Raw genomic sequence first — 20434 nt, 5'->3', positions numbered from 1 at the left:
ACGTCAACAAAATTAAGATGATAACAGCCCCAAAGACCCAAACACTCTAAACCTGAACCAAACCTGTTATGCTTGTTTCAAAAAGGTATAAACCCCCTGCAATAGTAGTGGGTTTTCTGTCCATTCACTTTAGGAATACTCTGAAACAAAACTACTCTGGCTTTGGTCCAAAACTAATCTACGAATGCACCAAAAATGTGATAAATGCTAATCAAATGTAAAGTAATGAATCAGCTGTGACATTTTATTATAGAAATTAAACATCATGCAAACCCTTGCCTCCGGAAAAGGAATTGTCAGGAAAAATACTAATTTTCATGTGATAATTAAGTTTTCTTTGCTTTTCATTTCCATGTCTAATAACGTTTCAGTTTCACTTTTTATAACAGGCATTTGTTATGAAAACCATTTCAAGCAGGATTTGATTTATGGAATTGAAAAGGATTGCCACTCCCACTTAATTGTAGGAAAATACAACTGGTTGTAGGCAATGGTTCTGCTATTTTGGGGGTCAGAAAGATCTGAAAGGTTGAAAAATTAACTTGCCAATGCACTTTACCACAGCCCTTCTAAGCAAGTGTGCTGCTCTCCAATGGTACGATGCCTGTTTTCCTTGCCAGTTCTGGGAGAGCCTGAGTGTCAGTGAATTGTACCTGGTCTGAGATGCTCCTACAGCTTGTCATTTCAAGGAGAACCTCAGTGGACTGGTAGGCCCGTTCTAGGGACATGGTCCTAAGGGTGAAATAGTAATAATGGTTTTGTTAATAATGAAACCTTAGTTTGCTGGGTGGGCCTGGTGGGTTTGCCTTCAATGTCTTTAATATGTGTTGAATCAAAAGGGATCTCTAGAATACTGTGCCTAGTGTCATGTGCTCACAAGCATATGGCATACCCCATTTATAAACTTCCTAACCTCTGTCTTATGAGCAACAAATGTCTCCTGCATTTCTTTCTCGTCCATCCTTCCTAATTTCCACCTCATCCGCATTCCTAGCCAGCTGTGATCATCATTATTTTTTGTTGCTGTTTGGTTGTATCTGTTCTCCTGCAGTGGTTTTAACCTCTTTGCTGTATTTGTAAGCGATGATGATATCTCTTCTCAGACACAGTTGTGCCAGCCTTGGCAGGTTAAGCTCTTTCCGTTAACACCTGTAAGACAGAATTTCTGTTCTTCGTGCATTTTTTTCTATGCCTGTTCAGTTTGAATTTACCTTTCTTGAACATGAGTGACTCCTATTTTTGCACAGCATGACAGAAACAAAACAGTCTAGGCAGGGTCTTATGGAGTGTAGTGTTGAACAGGCGATGGGTATTCTGTCTGATAACTTCCATTGTGATTATTTTTCCATCCTGAAGTGACATTTGCCCATTCCGTGGTTGTATCATCACCACCTTATGGTCAGCTGTTGGGCACAGCATTTTCTCCTCCGTATTTCAACTGTTAAAACTCCGAGCTGCATGCACAGGTTTCCATCAGTCTCCAAGCGTGTGACCTCCTGCTTTTGATTCACTGAAATTTTTCTGTGTGTTACTCATCAAACCCATGTGATCTTTTCTATAGGTTAGTCCAATCCTCCCGTCTTGGCAGGGCTTCTCAACTCTGATCTGTCTGTCACACGACAGGTTTCATCACTGTAGCCTTCACTTCTGTGTAAGTGTTACTCATTAAAATACTAGGTCAGATGGGTGTCAGAGTTCATCCTTGACATGACAGTCCCCAGCAGTAACCTCTGCCTCAGCTTGACTTTATTCCTCAACACTGCAAACATGCAGATGCTTTGAGTGCTCTTCTTGGGAATATTCTAGAGTACTTAATATTTTATCATTTTCAAAGTGCAGCATACAGCAGCACTCCCAGGTATAGGATGGAGTATACAGTTTTAGTAATATTATTTCATTATTAAATAGAGGTACAGTAGCAAAAATAAGATGATTATTTGCCATTATCTTAAGTTCTTCCCTCCCTCAAATGTCTGATCTTGCTGGTCTCTTTCCAGTTCCCTTAAGCACAAGTAGGTGGTTTGATTCCTTCTGTATTGGTTCTTCCATCTTCCTTGTCCTTAGCAGGACACCACGATTGCTGATGGTCTAACAACATACACTGTGCATGTTGCTTTCCAGAGGCTTCAGCTGACACTCTGGGATAAGCAGGGAATGTGAACAGAGGGTGGTCATTCGGGCTCTCTGACTAGTTCACAAATTATTGGAAGAGATGGGAAAGAAAACAGGAATAGAGAAAGCCATCTGCTGAGGATTGTAGTACAGCTTGCTAGCAGAGCTATTAGAGTTCTTGTTTCTTTATCCTATCTAGGAGCCATACAGCAATTTTTGGGGTCTTGGACAACTCTTTTCCTGCCCTGTCATTTTGGCCCATATATTTTTTACTGAGAAATGAAGATCTAGTCTTGGGTGTTGATTTTGGTTTGTTTTTTAAAGCCCTCTTTCCATCACGCCCCTGGGCAGCTAATACAGTTTGCGAGTGCCTGATTGTTATACAAGCACCAGTTTTTGGCAGTTCATGAAGCACGATTTCCCTCTGTAGGATGACATTTTGTATCATCTTTGAATGCAACATTCTTGGCAGTGTAGAGGAAAATAAGTTAGAAATGGATCTTTGCTACTTTCTTCTTTGTTGTGTTATTTTTCTGTCCTGTTTCACTGTGATTCCTCTGTTTCGTGCTTGATAAAGTTACTTGTGAAGTTGTTTTCTGCAGTTCTTCAACTGCAGGGAAAGGCACATGGGGGCTTGGTGTGGTGCTGTAGCTGAATAGAGTATTTTTTGCCTTCTAGTTCTAGCACATAGGTAAAATGAAGAAAGGCACTAACAAAAAAACTAATGGTGTAGGCTGTCATCTCCTTAAACATGGAACAGTTTATGTTGGCAATGTTACTGATTCTTCACAGTGTATAAGTACTTTGAGACAAAGCTGCTGTGTGTCCCTGTAGGTATTTAGGTCTGTCAGCAAAGTATGACAGCACAGTGAATGACTGCTGGTTGCATTTAGAGTGCTTAAATATAACTTTGTTTTATTAAAACAGATGATCTGTCACAGCTTGTCCACTATACCTTCACAGAGTCAGTGTTTTGACATTCTCCAGACTGGCATCTGTAAATATCTGGTAAGTACCATTTTTCTTTTGGGTTAACTTTCATGTGATAAATGTTGTAATGCTCTCTCCCCAAATACACTTATTCCATATACTTTGCGTATAATTTCAGCATTTGCAGAAGTTTTTGCCAAGATTAGCAGAGCTTTAAAGGATACCTAATAACTGTCAGTATCCAGACTTACATGGATGTTTTTTTTTTTGCTCTGATCTGTGAGTAGTTCAGCTTGTTTTCAAGCCAGGACAGCCCTAAATGAAAGGCTTTGCTTTTCAAAAGAGCAACTAGCAGCCTTAGATGGGTTTCACAGTCTGTCTTCTCCTAATTCCAAACACTGCCTGAGCTGGGGGTGGGGATGGCGAAGCCAGAGCTGTGGAACAGAATTTGCAGTTACCTGCGATGCTGCCTGCCGCGGGGGGGACCTGTCTGTCCTGTCTGGATGGTTCTGTGAGCTAACAGGTGCCTGCAGCTCCCTGTAGGGAGCCCTTCTGAAAAATCACTAGAGCAAAGCTTCCATGGAGGGTGGCTTACCTTTAACTAGAGCCAGGATTTTTGAGGGTGAGCGTCGACTTAAATCACAGCTTAGAGATCAGCGTATGCGTTCTACTACATTGTTCTGAGAGCAAACAGTTAAGTGGCTTTTTATAGTCGATGAGATTGCTGCCCAAGGTCTCTAACTGGATGATGACACCTTAGAGGGAAGAAAGGCAACATCCTGTGTGGGAACTTGAGCAGTCTCATCTACCTGATTTATATAAATTGAAATGTCTGTGTTCGCATCAGCTCCCAGACTCGCTGGCTGGCAAGTTTCATCAGCAGTGTTGGCTGATTTGATCTTCAGGATGCTTCTTTGTATGCAGACATCCATCTACTCACTATCATAATTTCCTATTTGTGGTTTGTCAGGAACATCTTTATTTGGTTTTATTATTTAGTGCTTGAGCATCCTATAAGTATTCAGCAGGGTTTTGGTGACAGTTGCAGTCCATGTTCTGCCACACAGGAATGCCATCCTTCTACCCCTGCAGCTGGGTGGTGCAGGGTCAGCTTGGGACAGTGATCTGCACTTGTGGCCTTGAAATACTTAGTCTTATATTGGAAGTACTTAAAGTTCGAACCCATCATTGTTCTTTATCTTCTACCTCTTACGAGCTGTCGTTTAACCCCAGCTGACAACTAAGCCCCACGCAGCTGCCTGCTCACTCCCTGCAACAGGGTGGGGGAGAGAATCGGAAGAGTAAAAGTGAGAAAACTCGTGGGCTGAGATAAAGACGTGGTTAATAGATAAAGAAAAAGCTGCAAGTGCAAGCTAAGCAACCTGAGGAATTCATTCGCTGCTTCCCATGGGCAGGCGGGGGTTGAGCCATCTCCAGGAAAGCCGGGCTCCATCCTAACCAGCAAAAGCCCTTGTGTATGAAGTGATGAACTTGGGGTGGGGTTTTTTTGTTTGTTTTAATACAGGTTGGATTGGTTGTAATACCCGATAGCACAGCTGGGTCTGTTCTGTGTGCCATAAATAAGCTCCTGGATCAAGCTTGCATCCTGAGCGAAACCCTGCACAAGTTCTTAGCCTCTTGTTGTTACAGTCTCCTGTACTTCCTGCTCACTTTAGACAAAGAGGATGCAGAACACTTACAGAAAAGGTAATGCTGCTTTTGTCATATCTGCCTTATGCCCACAAGTATTTAGAGGTGTAAAAGGAAAGGATACTCCCTCTCATCCCCCCAGTTTTTTTGCCATCTCTCTTTTGCTTACTTCGAAACAGTGCTTGGGTTTAAGAAAAACAGTTGCAAAGTTAGCTGGAATTATTTAGAACAGTAACTGAAGGAGGTTTCATCTCAAATTGTTCTAGTTAGATGTCCGAACATCCTGACTTTAAGGTATAAATATCCACCTTTCTAATCTTTAGCTTTTAGCCTTTAGTTTCATTAGGTACATTGAAAAGCAACATGCCAAGGATTTGGCTTTGTAAGCTCGTACTCTTAACTGACTGGGTATTTCAGTTTTAACAAAACTTCTCAGGCATCACTTTACAGACCGCAAATCCATTTGATTTAAAAACCCAAAGCTACAGCTAGCAGATGTAAATAAGTTTATTTACCTGTATAACAGAAAAGTCTTTAAACAGTGTAAAATTCAGGTTTTTCCTCTGACTTGTTCCATATACAGCAGCGTTGTTCAAAGCTTACTTAAAATGTAAGACCTGTTTTGAAAGCCGGAGTCCTCCTTCACCGATGGTGTTTAATGACCTACAGGTCGCACACACCTAATTCTGTTGTTTGATTTGTTAAGAGTCTTAAATAAACACTGAGGTACCTGAACAGCGCCTGAAACAAAACCCTCTTCCCAGCTGCACCAAGCAGCAATTACACTCTGTAAGAGTTTCAGTTACATTTGTAGCTCCAGGGCAGGGCCTTCAGTTTGTCTCAGTGCTGTGCATGATTTTAGGATGTTTTCGAGTTCAGCATTTCCTGGTACAAACCCTCTGCTTGGGCACTAATTTTGGCACAACTGAATTGAGAGCAGCACCCTTCCTTGTACAGCTGTGAGGCGAGTTCACAGAGACACACTTGAAAGAAATACACGTCCTCAGTGACTTAACTCTTTGTTCTCTCTCCCTGCCAGGGATATGCTGTGGGGATCGTGTATTTCTGCGTTAGCACTCCTGCCGCGCTTGCTGAGGCTGATGCTGCAGAGCCTGCAAGTGAGCAGGATCTGTCGGGAAGAGCTGCCCGTGGTTGCTCAGTTGCTTCGCTTACTCATGCAACATGGGCAGCTCAGGAGCCATATGATCACAAATGAATTCCTGGTGCAACAGATTATCAAGGACATCATGGTACGAAACTTCTCATTGTTTCGCAGAGGCCACAAGGAGATAGATGTATATACACACTTGATGTTTATGTTTAATAATTCTTGCAAAGGCTGGACCAGATGTTTAACAAAACACAAGTTATGATTGTCTTCTGTGTGCCTTGGGAGCCCGGGCTGTGTAGAAAGCTGTCTGAGCTCCTGTGCTCATGGCACAGACAAGGCAGTTATGAAGTTTAGCTTGTGCCCAGTCTGGGGCCTGGGACAGCAGGTACCCTCCTAAAAAACACACTGGCAGTAGCTTACCTGCCCGGCCCATCTGGGGGTGAGCTGTCCCAAAATAAGGAACTAGTCTTCTCTGTTGATGGGAGCAGGGGTGTGTAAGTGTACGAAGATGTTATTAAATCAGACAAACTTAAATATGTATGGTACAAAATATACTCCCTTTCACATGTTGCAAACCCCAGCGCATCTATTCCTGTGTGTGCACCCTGCTGGTTTGGGGACTGTTCCAATCACTTCTCTCTTCAGAAAAAACTGTCTTTGCACAAAGCTCTTGTGAGTTTTGAGCACAGATAGTTTGTACATCCCACAGGTTTGAATAAGTGAGCCACAGGTATTCATTAGTAGCTTTTAAAAGGAAAATGTAACCTCAGTGGTGGCAAAAGCATATGTTAGAGAGTAGGTGCAAGTTCTCTACCGGAGACTGAGGGGGTTGGTTTCCTTTAGTGCTGAAAATGTTCCTGTGATGTTCCGCTGCAGGTGGGTTGTGTGTGGTGGCGATGGCGGTTTTTTTTAACCACTTCCAATGCTGAGGGGAGTGAATTAGTGGGCTGTGGGCTACGTTGGTCTGTTGGTAGCAGTTCTCTTACAGACTGGGGCTTTGAGCTCTCCTGCTGTAGCAGAACCTGCTCACTTGCATTTCAGTTGAGTATAAATTGCAGAATTGGGGTAAGGAAGTAAGGAAGGCACTGTAATTACAAGTAAGGAAATGGCAGCTGGTGTAATTCACACACTTCCTCACTGAGTAGTAACACTTTATAATTTCAGCTTTACCGGACATACCCTGTTGAAATGTATAGATGAGAGAAAGGTGGCCGTGTGCGGGTGAACAAGGCCTCTTGTACCCTGCACAGCGCGCCTCACTGACTGTACAGACAAAGCCAGGCTTTGCACGTGCTGGTGGTGACATGGAGTTTTACCTCTTTTCCCCTTCCTTCTAGACCCTGAAGAGTGGGGAGGTTCAAGAGCAGTGGCTGACAGACCTCCATTACTGTTTCAACATCTACCTTGCCTCTCATCCCCAGGGACCCGGCCCTATCAACACCGTGTATTAAAAGAGGTCGAACTGCATTTATTGTAAAGCATTTACTTCTATTTAGTTTTGAATGGGAGATGTTGGAACAAAGCTTGTCAATTTTTTTTTGTAAGTGAAACAGAATAAAAGTTTTCCAGAGAACTGCACCCCTCTGCTGCCTTTCTTGTCAAGCAAGCAGATGCTGCTGCTGGAAGTTGGTTTAGTGGAAGCGGTGACCACAGGTGAGGGCTGTTAAAGAAGATCCAGTCCCCTCAACATTTAAGTGCTTGCAGCGAAACAGACTTATGTTAACTCCAATCATCTCTTACTTCAAACCATCATATTAATTGATTAGAATTCTGTAATACCAGCTAGAAGACAAGATAGAAAACAATTTACATAGAAACTAGAGTAACATCATTTTATTTGTGCTCAGCTCTTATTTTTAAACACTTTGTGCAAGGTAAATACTGTATGCTGGCAGCTCCAAAGCTATTATAAGAACAAGTTTTCTTCTAGAAGAGGTCCCATCTTTTCTTGCTTTCCATAAAAATTCTTTCTGTGCAGGTATAAAAACAGTTATGGAAAAAATTGGTGATAATCTCAATGATGGAAAACATGACCCTAACAATTTCCATAGGCAGTGGAAAGCCATTTATTTACTGAGTTTTTTGTCAACATCTCTACTCTTCCTTCCAAATCCATAGCTAGCTGAGAAATGACTGTGTCTTTAGTACCAAAGGGGAGAGTGAAGGCTGTTCTTCTGTGCCTGTCTTTCAGAACTGTTGCATCTTCAGTACGGTTTCCCTCTCCTCTGAAACTGGGTTTGATGAACACATTCAAAATTACTTTTGACAACAGAAAACTTTGGAAGCCCCTGCACTTCTGCTGTAGGGCTGCGCTCAGCGCTTCAGTTTCGGTTTCCAAATGCAATTCGGATTTCATCCTGTCAGTAAATAAATTAACAGTTGCACTTAAAAACTGATTAATACTCAAAATGAGTCCAACTCCTTAGAAGTCTGTGTGGCCTGTAATGCTGGCATAATACAAAATGGCAAGTATGTTCAGGTTTAATACGTTGTGGATGACTTGCACATGATGAAAGGTAATGGTCGTACCAGAACATGCTTTTTAAATCCAAACATTCAGCTTTGCTTAGTGCTTGAGTCTTGTGGTTTTTGTTTTTGCAGCTGTGGTTGGTCTCATGTTGTATGAAAATTGCTTTGACTTCCCCATGTTCTCCAGCAAATTAACACACTGTAGGTTGTTTACTGGAAAAGAACAGAACAGGTTTGATGAGGAGCTCTAGTGGGTATAAAGCAGTTTAATCTACACAGTGTTCTAGATCTCATAAACAGTCAGTGCACCACGAGAAGAATCATAGAATCCATAGGATGGTTTGGGTTGGAAGGGACCTTAAACATCATCTTGTTCCAACCCCCCTGCCATGGGCAGGGACACCTCACACTAGACCAGGTTCCTCCATCCTGGTCTTGAACACTGTCAAGCATGGAGCAGAATGTGCCTCAGGGATGGGCAAAGAACAGGGCATCTCCCTGCTGATTATCTGTAAGTGGAGTTTGTTTTCTGTGGCACTCGGGACAGCTTATGTAGAATCCTACTGCCGGTGTTCAAAGCAGCCTATAACAACAGAGAGCAACAGGAGATTTACCCACATCATTATGAAGGGAGGTTTCCCGGCTGATGGCTCAGTCACTAACACAATGCTCTTGGCTGAGTTTGCTGAAGAGCAGCAAGGAATTTTGTTGAGCAATATTTAGCCATGTTAGGTCCTGGGTCATTTCTAGAAGGTAGGGGAAAGTGGTCCAGAGCTAAAGCTCTGAATTACTAGAAAACAAAAACGAATGCCAGCTGCCCCTTCTCTTCAGTTCTGAGCTTGGCTGAGCATCTGGACTCAATTCAGTGTTTTTATTTAATGTGCTACAACTAGTACGTGTGTTCTCCTTCCCCAGTTTTGTAGAGGTGGGATACAAACATTTTGGTGCTTTATCCCATTCCAGCCAGAGTCATGCCAAGTGCAAATCTGAGCGTCTCATTGAGGGGCGCACCCAGCACACTCTGAGGACATCTTTCTAATGCCAAGAATTGCAAAGCCTCCTCCTTTACAGCTCTACACACACACTTTGATGTCCACAGTGAAACAAAACAAACCCCAGGCTTAGCTATCTGGCCTGCTACAGAGCACCTCTTTAAATACCATTTACTGAACTGATGAAAGGCATCTATTTAATAAAATGATGTTTAAAAAGGAACAACTTTCAGAGTCCAAAATGTGTTAATTGTAACAATTCTGTCCCTATTTGCACAGCCCTTTTCTACCTGCCTCCGTCTGCCCCCCTCACTTATTTGTACATTTCCTTTGTGCACCTTCTGCACGTCCTCCCCTCCGAAGCGCTGGGTCTGCTTATGCCGGGAAGGTAATGGAGTTTGGTGTCCTTCCCTGTTACAGATGTGTCACGGCATGCTTTTCCCACTAGCTATATGAACATTCAAACTAGGGCTGACAGCCAGTCTTCACTTTCCCAGCTGTACCTTCTGCAAGAGAGAGAATGAGACTGAACAGTCCATTCTGACCTACTCCAGGCACCTACGTCAGGCTCAGAGTATCTGGCATTCGCCACTGACAGCTCTGAACTTTTCCAACAAGCGTCATGTTGTCATGCACGAAGGCGGTCAGATGAAAAACATGTTATTGTCTTTTAAGTAAGGGCTAAAGTTCCCTGAGCTCTTATTAGCTGAATGAAAGTAGGTAGTGTTCTAAAGGAACTGGGCAGAGTTCCTATCACTATCCTATTCGTCACCAAGTTATGAAAAACCTCAGAAGAAAGCCTTTTTATTTCAGCAGACAGAGAGATGTTGTCCTGAGCAGCTGAACGAAATGAAGCATTATCTGCTAAAGCTCTTCTTAAATTTAGATTCTTATCTGCATGAAGAGGTGGCAACCAAACACCTGCCTGGTCGTGCTGCTTAATTAAAACAGTTTTCAAACAGTGGAAGAAAAAAGCCTCCGTCTCATAGTGAGGCAGAAACTCAGCTACAGTTCTAGCAAACAAGGCTAAGTCAATGTGGGATTTCCTTCTGACTTCAGAGTTTTGTTAAACTAGTTGGAAAATGTATTTTACAGCCCTTTGCAAACTACCTGAACTGCTGTTTCCTTGAAGCATCTCCTTCGTTGCTGGCTAGCTGTGGCCTGCCTCTGAACTACCTGTGATACAACCATGAAGGCCAAATCTACAAGGCACTAGATCTTCACGTGGTGAAGTGCTAATGTAACTATAGCTCCCATGCCCAAGGAAGTGTAATAACAGTCTTAAAAATGGCATTTTGTAAAGAAGTAGTAGGAGAGGCGGCCATGTACTCTTCAGTTCTAGGTAGCTGCAAATTAATGCCACATGCATGACAGTTCCAGCCTTCAATGGCCTTGATAATACTTTCACACTCGCTGTCCTTTGATGCTATTCTGTTGTACATGGAGTAGATCTCCTGTCTGCCTGCACAGCTTGACAGTCCTGGTTGTGCCAACCCCACTGCCCCAAGACCACACACGTACCCAAAATTTCAGTGATAGGCAGAACCAAGGCTTTCCCAAGGAAGACCTGGTAATGACTATATGGCTTCTGAGTTAAGCAGGAAATAAATGCATGATTTTGCTAAAGCTTTATAACTTACTGCAAGTCAAAGCCTGTGCAATAATTGAGGCTCGGTGCACAGCACAGGAACCCAGTTATGCCATTTTAGAAGAAAGGGCAGAGACCAGATGAGTAACTTTGCGTTTTCACATTTCCATCTATGCACTAAATCAGGTCTTTCTAACAGCCAGGTGTGTAAATTCTTGGCATGTTTAGCAGTCCACCTCTTCTATAGGACTAGTAAATATTTGTGCTGTAAGCAATTTTAACCAGAGGTGAATGTTACCTGGCTTGTCACTGTGCAAGTCCATTCTAGAAAGGTCTTTCCTAGTAACAGCCCAATGAAAATAGGTTTTCATATAAATGATTCAACATAAGGATAAAAGTGCAGTGCTCACCTAAGTAGTGACAGAAAAAGTGTGCAATCGTAACGGTTTGGCAGTAGTTACATGCTTTGACATGAGATCTTGGTTTTTGAGCAGATGTTTTTGCTTTTCTAAGATGAAACCAATCTCACATGTATACAACGTTAAAGTGTTCTTAAAATATAGCTGTCCTACCTGAGACCAGCTGCACATCAGAAAGCTTCAGCTTGGAAGGAGGTCTTGTTGGCTGATAGGCTTTGCCTTCCTGAGAACGGCCTTTAACAAACAATATGAACAGCTCCACATTTAATCACATAAAGATGACGTTATGTATAGCTATAAACGATTTAAGTAGGCTACGACATTGCTTTATTCTAAAATCATTCTCATGTATGATGAGGAAACTCAGGGGATGTTCTCTATGACAGAAAATTGTGACAACCGCAACTGAACTTTAACTCAAGTTAAAAATACATCTTGCAGTTGCTACAAAAAAAAAAAAAAAAAAAAAAAGGAAAATAAAATTAGCTTTATTTATTTATTTAATGTTCTTTTTTTGGCTATCCAAACTACAGAGCCAGGATAGAAGTGACTCACTACCCAGGAAAGTACATATAGTTAGCACATCCTTATTCCATCAGTGATCCACACTGTAAATGAACTCAAGGTCTAAATCAATGCTTTCCTGCTACCCTTTCTGCAAGATGGATTCCTTTGCACCATGCACATTCAGGCATAGTGCAGTGCTACCATAAAAGCTGATCTTGCTCTTCCAGTAACGACCAGTTGTCTTGAAGCAAGAAAGTTACTAACATGGAACAAGACCATATTCTTCAAATAGAAATATTTAAAAACAGTATAAACCCCAAAAAGCTTAAAATCATGCTTAAACCATGTTCCAGACAGCCACTGTGCATCGATTGAGCCAGTTATCCCCAGTTTAACAGCTCTGGCAACACAATTGTTTGGTTGCTCAAGACTCATGCTGGAATAGTGCGATGTGGTGATTCAAACAGCTTTAGCAGCAGCCAGTTTCAATCACACAGGGTTTCTTTTTTTCAGCCTGCAACAGACATACAATTACCCAGACCACCCGAGACTCAGACTAATTGTAATAAATAGGTGAAATCCCTAACAGTGAGGTAAGATGTGTATAGAGGAATACACTGTTATAGAAGTGTAGCTATTTAAAATACAGTGAAGACAGAATTACCATATATCTGCTTCAGGATGGACTGCTTGCTGGGTTTTATGGCCGAGCTGGTTTTGTTTACAGGTTTCAGGTTTTTACATGAAGGAACTGATTTCAGAAGGCTATGGTTCAGCTGTTTCTTCCAGGCAACCTGAATGAAGAAGGCAGCTGTCTCTTGTCTCCATTTGTCTTCATCTTCTTTGCACTGCCGCTTAGCACTAAGAAGCTGAAACAACTCCTGTCTTAGCTGGTAACTAGAGAGCAGAAAAGAGAAGAGCGCTTGTTTTAGGTGACCTGTTTTAACTTCGGTGCTTTCCACGCATCAGTTCACATGGTGGATTACACGAGTAACTGGGAAAACAGAACTCCCACTGATGTGCTAAGTCATTTGGATGAGAAATGTTTGCTCAGAAGCAAAAGCAGGAGCTGGGTTCAATTCTGGATACGGCCACTATTTCACACAGTTAATAAAGATCTGGCATTAGAGGTATCAAAAGTTACAGCACCGCAACATCAGCGTATCAACTGCTTTATAATATAGAGAAAGTACGGAGAAGACAAGACCTATAAATATTTATAATGTAAGAGTATAATCAATATAATACTGTTTTCTCATTTCAACTGTATTTAGAGTTTAGTAACACCAAATTTTCCTGTGTGCTTTACCACTTGCTCAGTCGATCAGTGCAAGAGACAAACCAGATCTACTTACGGGTTCAACTGCACATTTCCTCTACAGAAAACTGAGCTGCTTTCCTTCCCTCCTGCGAAGCTGCTCCCCTCATCTGGTTTTCAGCAATCTAGTTTTGCTTTTTTCCCTTCCCTTCAAACGCTCTGTCTCCCGACCCAACCTTGCCACAGCTGTTTTATTCTCACACACAGTCCCAGCCCTGTTCCACGTGGCAGCAATAGATGATCTGTCCTTCTTCCCCCTTTGATGCCTAATGGCACCAGCAACCAGGACTTGTTTGGTTTTCTTTCTTGAATCAGATACAAGTATTCAATCAGATATTGGCATTTCACACTCGCAAGTCCATTAACTGGCCTAGCAATTAACTCTGAATCTTCCCAGGACAAACCTGCCATAAATGAACATTGAGTAACACTTGTAAATATTAATTGTAAGTGTTTGGTAACTGGCCAAAACACATTGGGCATCATCCCCTCCGGCATTTGAAAAGGCTTCTACTGGATGCCACAGTAAAGGGAATGAGGAAGGAGGGAGAAAGGTGATTTTAATACCTTGCTCCATCTGCAACAAGTTCTCAATTAAAACAAAAGACAGCACAACCACATACAAAATGTTTAAATATACAAGCCAACAAACTATACAGTTCAAACAAACCACCAGCCATATACAGAAAAATGAGCACATAAAAGTGCAATAGAATGCCAAAGGGGGATGATATGCTCAGTTACAGCCCCGATAATTTTAAACTTTCAATAAGCTTAGTAAATTCCCTCAGTGAAACTTGCTGGGTGAGACAAACATATTCAATCTCCATTTAGTGGAGCTTCAGAATTGAGGCATGTCCTGTTATACAACTCATTAAAGTACGTAACAACTGCAGCTTACCAATAAAGGTCTGTAGTGCCTGCGAGCTGCAAAGCACTGTACAAATTCAGAACAGAAGCGTTATAAAAAGAAGGGGAAAAAAAAGATCCAGTTTGGGTAAGTAACACGTCAATTAGAACTGCTCGACGGGGTAAGAGAGGAAGAGAAAGTGAAGGGGGGGCACAGTTACTTGCTAACGTAACTGGAGCTAAGGATGGGTTACGTGAATATTGCTGCAGGGAAAACAATTGGGGAACTGTTTTATACTTGAGCAGAAAAGATTACCAAGCTGTTCTCTTGGAATTCAGTAATTGCTGCCAGAAGCCTTTGCTGATAGGTGAAATGACCCACTCAAAGGTACTCCACCTTTGCACCCAGCTGCGATTTCATGTTTGTAAAGAACTTCTGGTAGTTTTTAGCAACGAGAAAACAACTGCGAGGCTCTGACAACGAGATGACGTAGGCAGTTATCTTTAGAGCATGGGCACATTCTTTCAATTCAGCTCTCCTGTAACTGATCGTTCTGACCCTAATGAGAAAATAGAAGAGTGGCTCCAAGTTTGATGCTTTATGATTGATTGTGATGTGGTGCCTTAACAAAATAGCCAGTGCTTAGTCAATAAAACTACTGCACAGCAAAGAAATATGGAATACATGCGCAGAGTGACAGAGCTGGCAAATGATATTCGGATTCACTGTTATAGAAGCTCTACTCTTAAAAACCACTGCTGGTCCAAGTTTGCATATAGCAATAACGTATAAAGAAAATATAGCATGACTCCCACAGGAGAGCAACAGTGACAGCAACCAGCTTACTTCCAGCTTCTGTCAACTCACTGTGGACTCTGGAGAACGGTACAGGCCTCAGTGCCCCCCATGAGAGCAAGCTAGACACAGAATGTGTAAGCCTCAACGAGCAGGAGAAGCAATTAACCTTTGGCAAGCCACACACCTAAACACGGGCTCCTGAGGACTACAGTTATAAAGTTTGTGGACTGTGGGAATTGAAACATTTTCCCAAGAAAGGCAAGTTTTGTATACTTTAGTAGATCAGTACCATTGTGTTGTAGCTCACCATAGCTCTCAATAAACTTTCAAGAAGTAAATCACGACTATAAAACTTGCAGAGTGAGACAAATGTATTTAATCCAAATTTAGAGAAATGCCAGAACTCAAGCACGTACCTCTACATGTTTCTAATGTAGAATTACACGTTAATGATGTGTAATTCTATTGCTGTCTACAAGTACATGCTATTTACCTGTGCCAGCCTGGACCTGAAAGACAAACACAGAACTGGGTGGCACCCACAGTCACACAGTAAGTACCTGCGTAAGAACTATAATTCAGGGTACAGTGGGTGGGAAAATAGGTATTTCAGAGAGAGAGTCAGAATAACTGACATCATAGTAACAGTCAGCACATGTGGCTGCCTAGTGTGAGCCAGCTGGAAATGCGAACCATGACTTCTTGGCAGCCAGGTGCCACCATCAGACTTGGGATCCACATCCTAAAACACTCACAGCCATTCTTTTTTGAGATCTATATGAGCGGCGCTTTAAAGGAAGAAGCAGAACGATCTTCTTTTTAAAAATAAAAACTACTGATGTGATAACAGCATGGAAATTGGGAGGAGGAAATCTGGTCCAATTTCACAGCTCCCATCATCCATGTGCGTTTCACAATAAAGTTCATGCTGAGCTTGAAGCATAAGCAGAAGAGACAGCAGAACTGGTGGGCCTGGGAGAGAGAAGACAGGAGGGAAGCATGGCTCTTCACAACAGTGCAGTGCCCTCACCTCAGCACTGCTGCCAAACTGTTCTGTGTTTTGCATCAAAACATTCACCAAAATAAATGCATTCTAATGTCACTGCAAACGTTATGAACTCCAGCAAAGGTCTAGCAACAGTACGTTGTCTGCAGATGTAACAGAACGGCAGCGGAGGAACTGCCAAACTAACCTCTCCTGCAGTCTTGCAGATTTATGATGCTTGTTAGTATTCTATAAACTAGGAGTTTTGCAAACAGAACAACTATGCTTATTTTTCTTTATTAATTCTTAAAATAGCAAATGTCATTTAAACAATCTTTAATCCCCACAATTTCTGAAGTGCTGTGAGTGCATGCTTAGTGACAGAAAACACCATCACTGCTCCAGCAGGTGGATGGTTGAGAAAGATCTATCCAAAATCTTTAGTCAAAACTCTAAATGGAATGCAAAGATTTCTACACAGGTAAGCTAGCTCAATACAGGGCTGTGGATCGAGATCCTGTGAGGAAATTTGCACAAGCATTCACTACACATCTTTACGCTTTGACTGAAAGCTATGGTATGTGCCTACTCCTCTGTTCAGTGAAAGCAGCATAGCCTTCAGAAGCGATAGTATCACTTATGGATATACTCTCCTAACCTACTCCTGACTTACTTTAGCTTTTCGTATCTAAAAAAATCTTAACACATAAGACAAGAAATTGGCATCTACTTTACAAAAGGAGGCCAATGAGGACACTGCCAGCACTGAGCTGCTTGCATAGTGTTTGGAAGCAGCAGAGAGAGCTGAAGGCAGAAGTGGCAGATCACTGGGAGAATAAGTGGCTGCTTTGCTTTGCAGGTCAGTGTGGGTATGAGAAATGTGGCAGAACAACAGAACTACAGAATGGTCTGGGGACCTTTAGAGACCACCTAGTTCCAACCCCCCTGCCCCAGGCAGGGACACCTTCCACTAGAGCAGGTTGCTCCAAGCCCCATCCAACCTGGCCTTGAACACTGCCAGGGATGGGGCAGCCACAGCTCCTCCGGGCACCCTGTGCCAGCGCCTCACCACCCTCATCATAAAAGAACTTTCTCCTTATGTCCAATCTAACTGTACCCTCTGTCAGTTTAAAACTGTTCCCCCTTGTCCCGTCACTACAAGCCTTGGCAAAAAGTCTTACTCCATCTTTCTTATAAGCCCCCTTTAAGTATTCAAAGGCCACAGTCAGGTCTCTCCAGAGCCTTCTCTCTCAAGGCTGAACCAAACCTAACTCTCTCAGCCTGTCTTCATAGCAGAGGTGTTCTAGCCCTCTGACCATTTTCATGGCCCTTTTCTGGACCTGCTCCAACAGGTCTGTGTCTTTCTTGCCCTGGGGACCCCAGAGCTGGATGCACAGATAGCGAATAAAGAGCATTCATGAAAGCAGGACAATGCTGTGGAAAGCAAACACTAGGACATCTCACTCTCCCCTGACTGCCTCTTCTGTACAGCAGTCATTCCTGCTCAAGCAAGTTACTCAAGTTAGCTTCAAGTTTTGGCAACGAACTTCCAAACGTTTTGTTGTTTGGTTACCCAATGAAAAGTCAGGTCAGAATACAATTTCAAGTGTGCCAGTAAATGTTGGTGAAGGATCTGGCTATAAAAACCTTTTCAGGAAAAACCCTGTATCCCTGCATGCGCAAGTTTCCTGATGAACACGAGAGCAGTGAACTCTAGGCTTAGGCAAATTCTGATCCACACTCTCTGAAGCAATATCAGTGCTTGAAATAGAAGCTTAATAACTTCTCCAATTATTAAAAGTCATCACTTACCTTGCACTTTTTATGAACTTACTAATATCACTCTAGGCGACTGAAACCCGCTTTCACTTGTTTGGTGAAAGATCATTAAATTCACTATTTAGCACTGGTAATGTTGTAAGCAAAAGGACCAAATAAAAACACTTTGCCAACAAGCCTTATTTAATTTACATCTACTTATATCTTAGTCTTCTCTAGCCACTGAAACAGCAGTCTTACCTTCTCCATGTCCTCTGGATGACTGTAGCAGCATAGTTCTTCTTTCGAAACAGTTCTTTTCTTTTTCTTTCTTTTTCTATAATCTGCAATCGAATCTCTAAAGGGATCAGTTCAATATTTGTACTTTGCCATGCGACAGAACATGATTGATCATCTGCATTCCTGGATCCAATTACGCCTGTTTTTTCCAAGTTCAAACTGTCATCAGGAGCAGAACACGCTGCTGGGTTTCTTGGCACAGTTCCTGTAGGTTCTGCCTCAGCAGACAATAAAGGGGAGGCCTTTTTTGCTAACTCGTTATTTCCCACTCTGTTAGTTTGTTCTACAGCATGCACACTGTCATTTCTGGTGTTTACAAATACTGTTTTGGCACTTCCTGGCCTACTAGAGCCAGCTGGTGAACATCGCTCATCATTTACCTCTTTATTTCTGGATTTCTGCTGATGCCTTTTGCTTTTGGAAGAAGCTCCACGCTGCTTCGAGTTTCTCGCAACTCCGCCAGTACAGCTGACATTGCAGAAGAACACAGCCGTTCCTTCACAACGGTCCCTGCTGCCAGGTGAAGGCTGACTTTGATCTCTTAGCTTTTCCCCAACACTCGCAGTCCTACAAGCAGCAGTAATATGCCTTCTGCTCCTCCGAGCACTAGCACCCGTTGCGTCGACAGTGTGCTCCTTGTGCTTTTCTCCATCCAGTTCTGTAGCAGCTGCGACCTGATGTTTCTCTTCAACTTTTGTTCCCTCTTTTGCTTTGCCACAATGGAAATGGACACAACTTGACTTGCTTTTTGTGTGTTTCCTCAGTGAATCTTTAGACAGAGAAATGGAAACCAACATTCAATCTCTGAACCGACAAAACATAGGGTTTTTTTCTCTATTTTATTTTTTGCTGAGTTACCTTTGAGGCACACTAGGATTTACTTAAATGAAAAAAACATCTAAACAGGAAGAATCAGGAGAGGACCTGATTGCCTGTAACAGTGCAGTCCCAAAGTTCTTAATTTGCTTTTGGTTCTACAAGTATTTTTCTTTCTTACAATGCATTTGACTTGGATGCCTAAAAGAAACTGTTTCTTCACCGACTTGAATATACTGGTGTTCTCCAAAGAAACCAGTTCACAGTGTGGTGCAGGAATGCAGCCCCATGAACACATCTGCTCATTCCAGTGCAGATACCGTGACAGACTGTCACTGTTTCAAGCTTATTTGCTAAAGTTCTGCTCTAGCCACCCTGCATCCTGGCACGTGGTGACAGACATGGTAACCCACTGGCCCAGGAAACCCAGACTGCTTGGCTTCTCAGTGCTTTCCTTGACATCCTAAATGAAACTAGGAAGTGCTTCCCATTTCTCCTTTGCTGCTGTGAGATAACTGCTTCTAAACGCCCTTGCAAGGATGATTCGGAAGCCAGACTGGAGTGCAAAACTGAAAATGCCCCATCTACCATGCACCTTTCATTTGTTTGGAAACTAACAGGAGAATGAGAAAACAGACCCGGCGGGATGAAATGTAACAGACAGAATGATTGTTAAGGGGTAGGTAAGAGGGGCAAAAGAAGAGAAAGAGATCTTCGATATACCGGAATTACAGAAAATCTGCTGGATCATCCAAAACCTGGTGAAACCATGCTATATTTATCTTCATTGTAGCCTGTCAGAATACTCTTTTGACTGGATAACAGAATATAGCACATTATCAGATTATACAAAGGAAACTAAAGATTATCGTCAATGATGTCTCCAACAAAGAAGATTTATCATAGTGACAGGTCAGTGTGGGCTGAGAGGCTACTCTAACTTACACATGATCAGCATATGGGTAGATAGCCTTGTATGATCTGCGACAGGGAAAACCCCCCAATCTGTTATTTTAATCTACTATTAATGTAATTATTTTTTTCCTTATCTATTTTGGTTTATTATTTTAACTGCCCAGAATGGAGAAGGAAATTCACTCTCTCTTGCATTGCACATGGGGAATAGACAATTTAAAAACAGTGTGCCTTCTGATGCCACGGTTTCTAAGGGCATAATCCAACTCCTAGGGAAGCCAAGTCAGAAATTGCCAGTGCCATCAATAAAACTGGCATAGGGCTCAGTCAGTTCAAATGTAGGAAATTTACAGCACTGTCACAACACTGTTTTGATCTCACGACACTATTTTGATCTCTCAACAAGGAAAAAGGACACGGCTTAAAAAAAAAAGCCTTGTCCTTCTGAATTCACCAACACCCGCTACCTGGTTTGCACGTACATCATGTAGAAAGCTTTTTTACTTCAACCATACAACACTGAAGTAGTATGTGCAAAACTTCTGAACCTGAACAACTGGGTAATGGGAAATGGAAAATACTGGAAAATAATGGAAAAACTCATAATTTACGTATTCTAGCTCATCTTTTAAGGTTGATACAAACTTCCTTAGATAGAAGGACCATGCAATAGCAAGTACAGAGCACAAAAAAAAGAACTTCGCTGCTTGTACTACAGCTAAGGCAAATGAGATATAGATAACATAAATAGGAAAGAGGATTTCTCTGTGGAGAACAAATCAAAAAAACCCCACCAATTAAATCATAGTTTTCACAGCCCCCAGGATCTAAATTTGTATTTAATTCCAATAAAATGTTCAATGAAATATGTGCACAGCATTTTTTTTCAAACACAGGCTTTTTGGGCTGGGCAAGA

The 20434-nt window shown here is 42.2% G+C and overlaps 2 protein-coding genes across 7 annotated transcripts in view; one reads left to right on the top strand and one right to left on the bottom strand.

Moving 5' to 3' along the window:
- Window positions 1-7381, top strand: part of TEX10 (testis expressed 10) — a 48974-nt gene extending 41593 nt beyond the window's left edge. For all 4 annotated transcript variants that reach the window (XM_030509856.2, XM_030509867.1, XM_030509837.1 and 1 more), the window contains 4 exons: window positions 3040-3120; window positions 4568-4749; window positions 5732-5942; window positions 7141-7381. In XM_030509856.2, the coding sequence (XP_030365716.1) occupies window positions 3040-3120; window positions 4568-4749; window positions 5732-5942; window positions 7141-7254 (588 nt within the window). In that variant the 3' untranslated portion in view covers window positions 7255-7381. The remainder of the gene's footprint in view (window positions 1-3039; window positions 3121-4567; window positions 4750-5731; window positions 5943-7140) is intronic.
- Window positions 7382-7608: 227 nt separating this feature from the next.
- The window catches only part of INVS (inversin), an 84277-nt gene continuing 71451 nt past the window's right edge, over window positions 7609-20434 (bottom strand). For all 3 annotated transcript variants that reach the window (XM_030509829.1, XM_030509812.1, XM_030509821.1), the window contains 4 exons: window positions 17749-18556; window positions 12443-12675; window positions 11425-11505; window positions 7609-8485 (listed from right to left, as the gene is read on the bottom strand). In XM_030509829.1, the coding sequence (XP_030365689.1) occupies window positions 8370-8485; window positions 11425-11505; window positions 12443-12675; window positions 17749-18556 (1238 nt within the window). In that variant the 3' untranslated portion in view covers window positions 7609-8369. The remainder of the gene's footprint in view (window positions 8486-11424; window positions 11506-12442; window positions 12676-17748; window positions 18557-20434) is intronic.

This window comes from Strigops habroptila, chromosome 1 (assembly GCF_004027225.2).
Source record: "Strigops habroptila isolate Jane chromosome 1, bStrHab1.2.pri, whole genome shotgun sequence".
NCBI classification, from domain to species: Eukaryota; Metazoa; Chordata; class Aves; order Psittaciformes; family Psittacidae; genus Strigops; species Strigops habroptila.
This window is presented reverse-complemented; position numbering and strand designations above follow the sequence as displayed.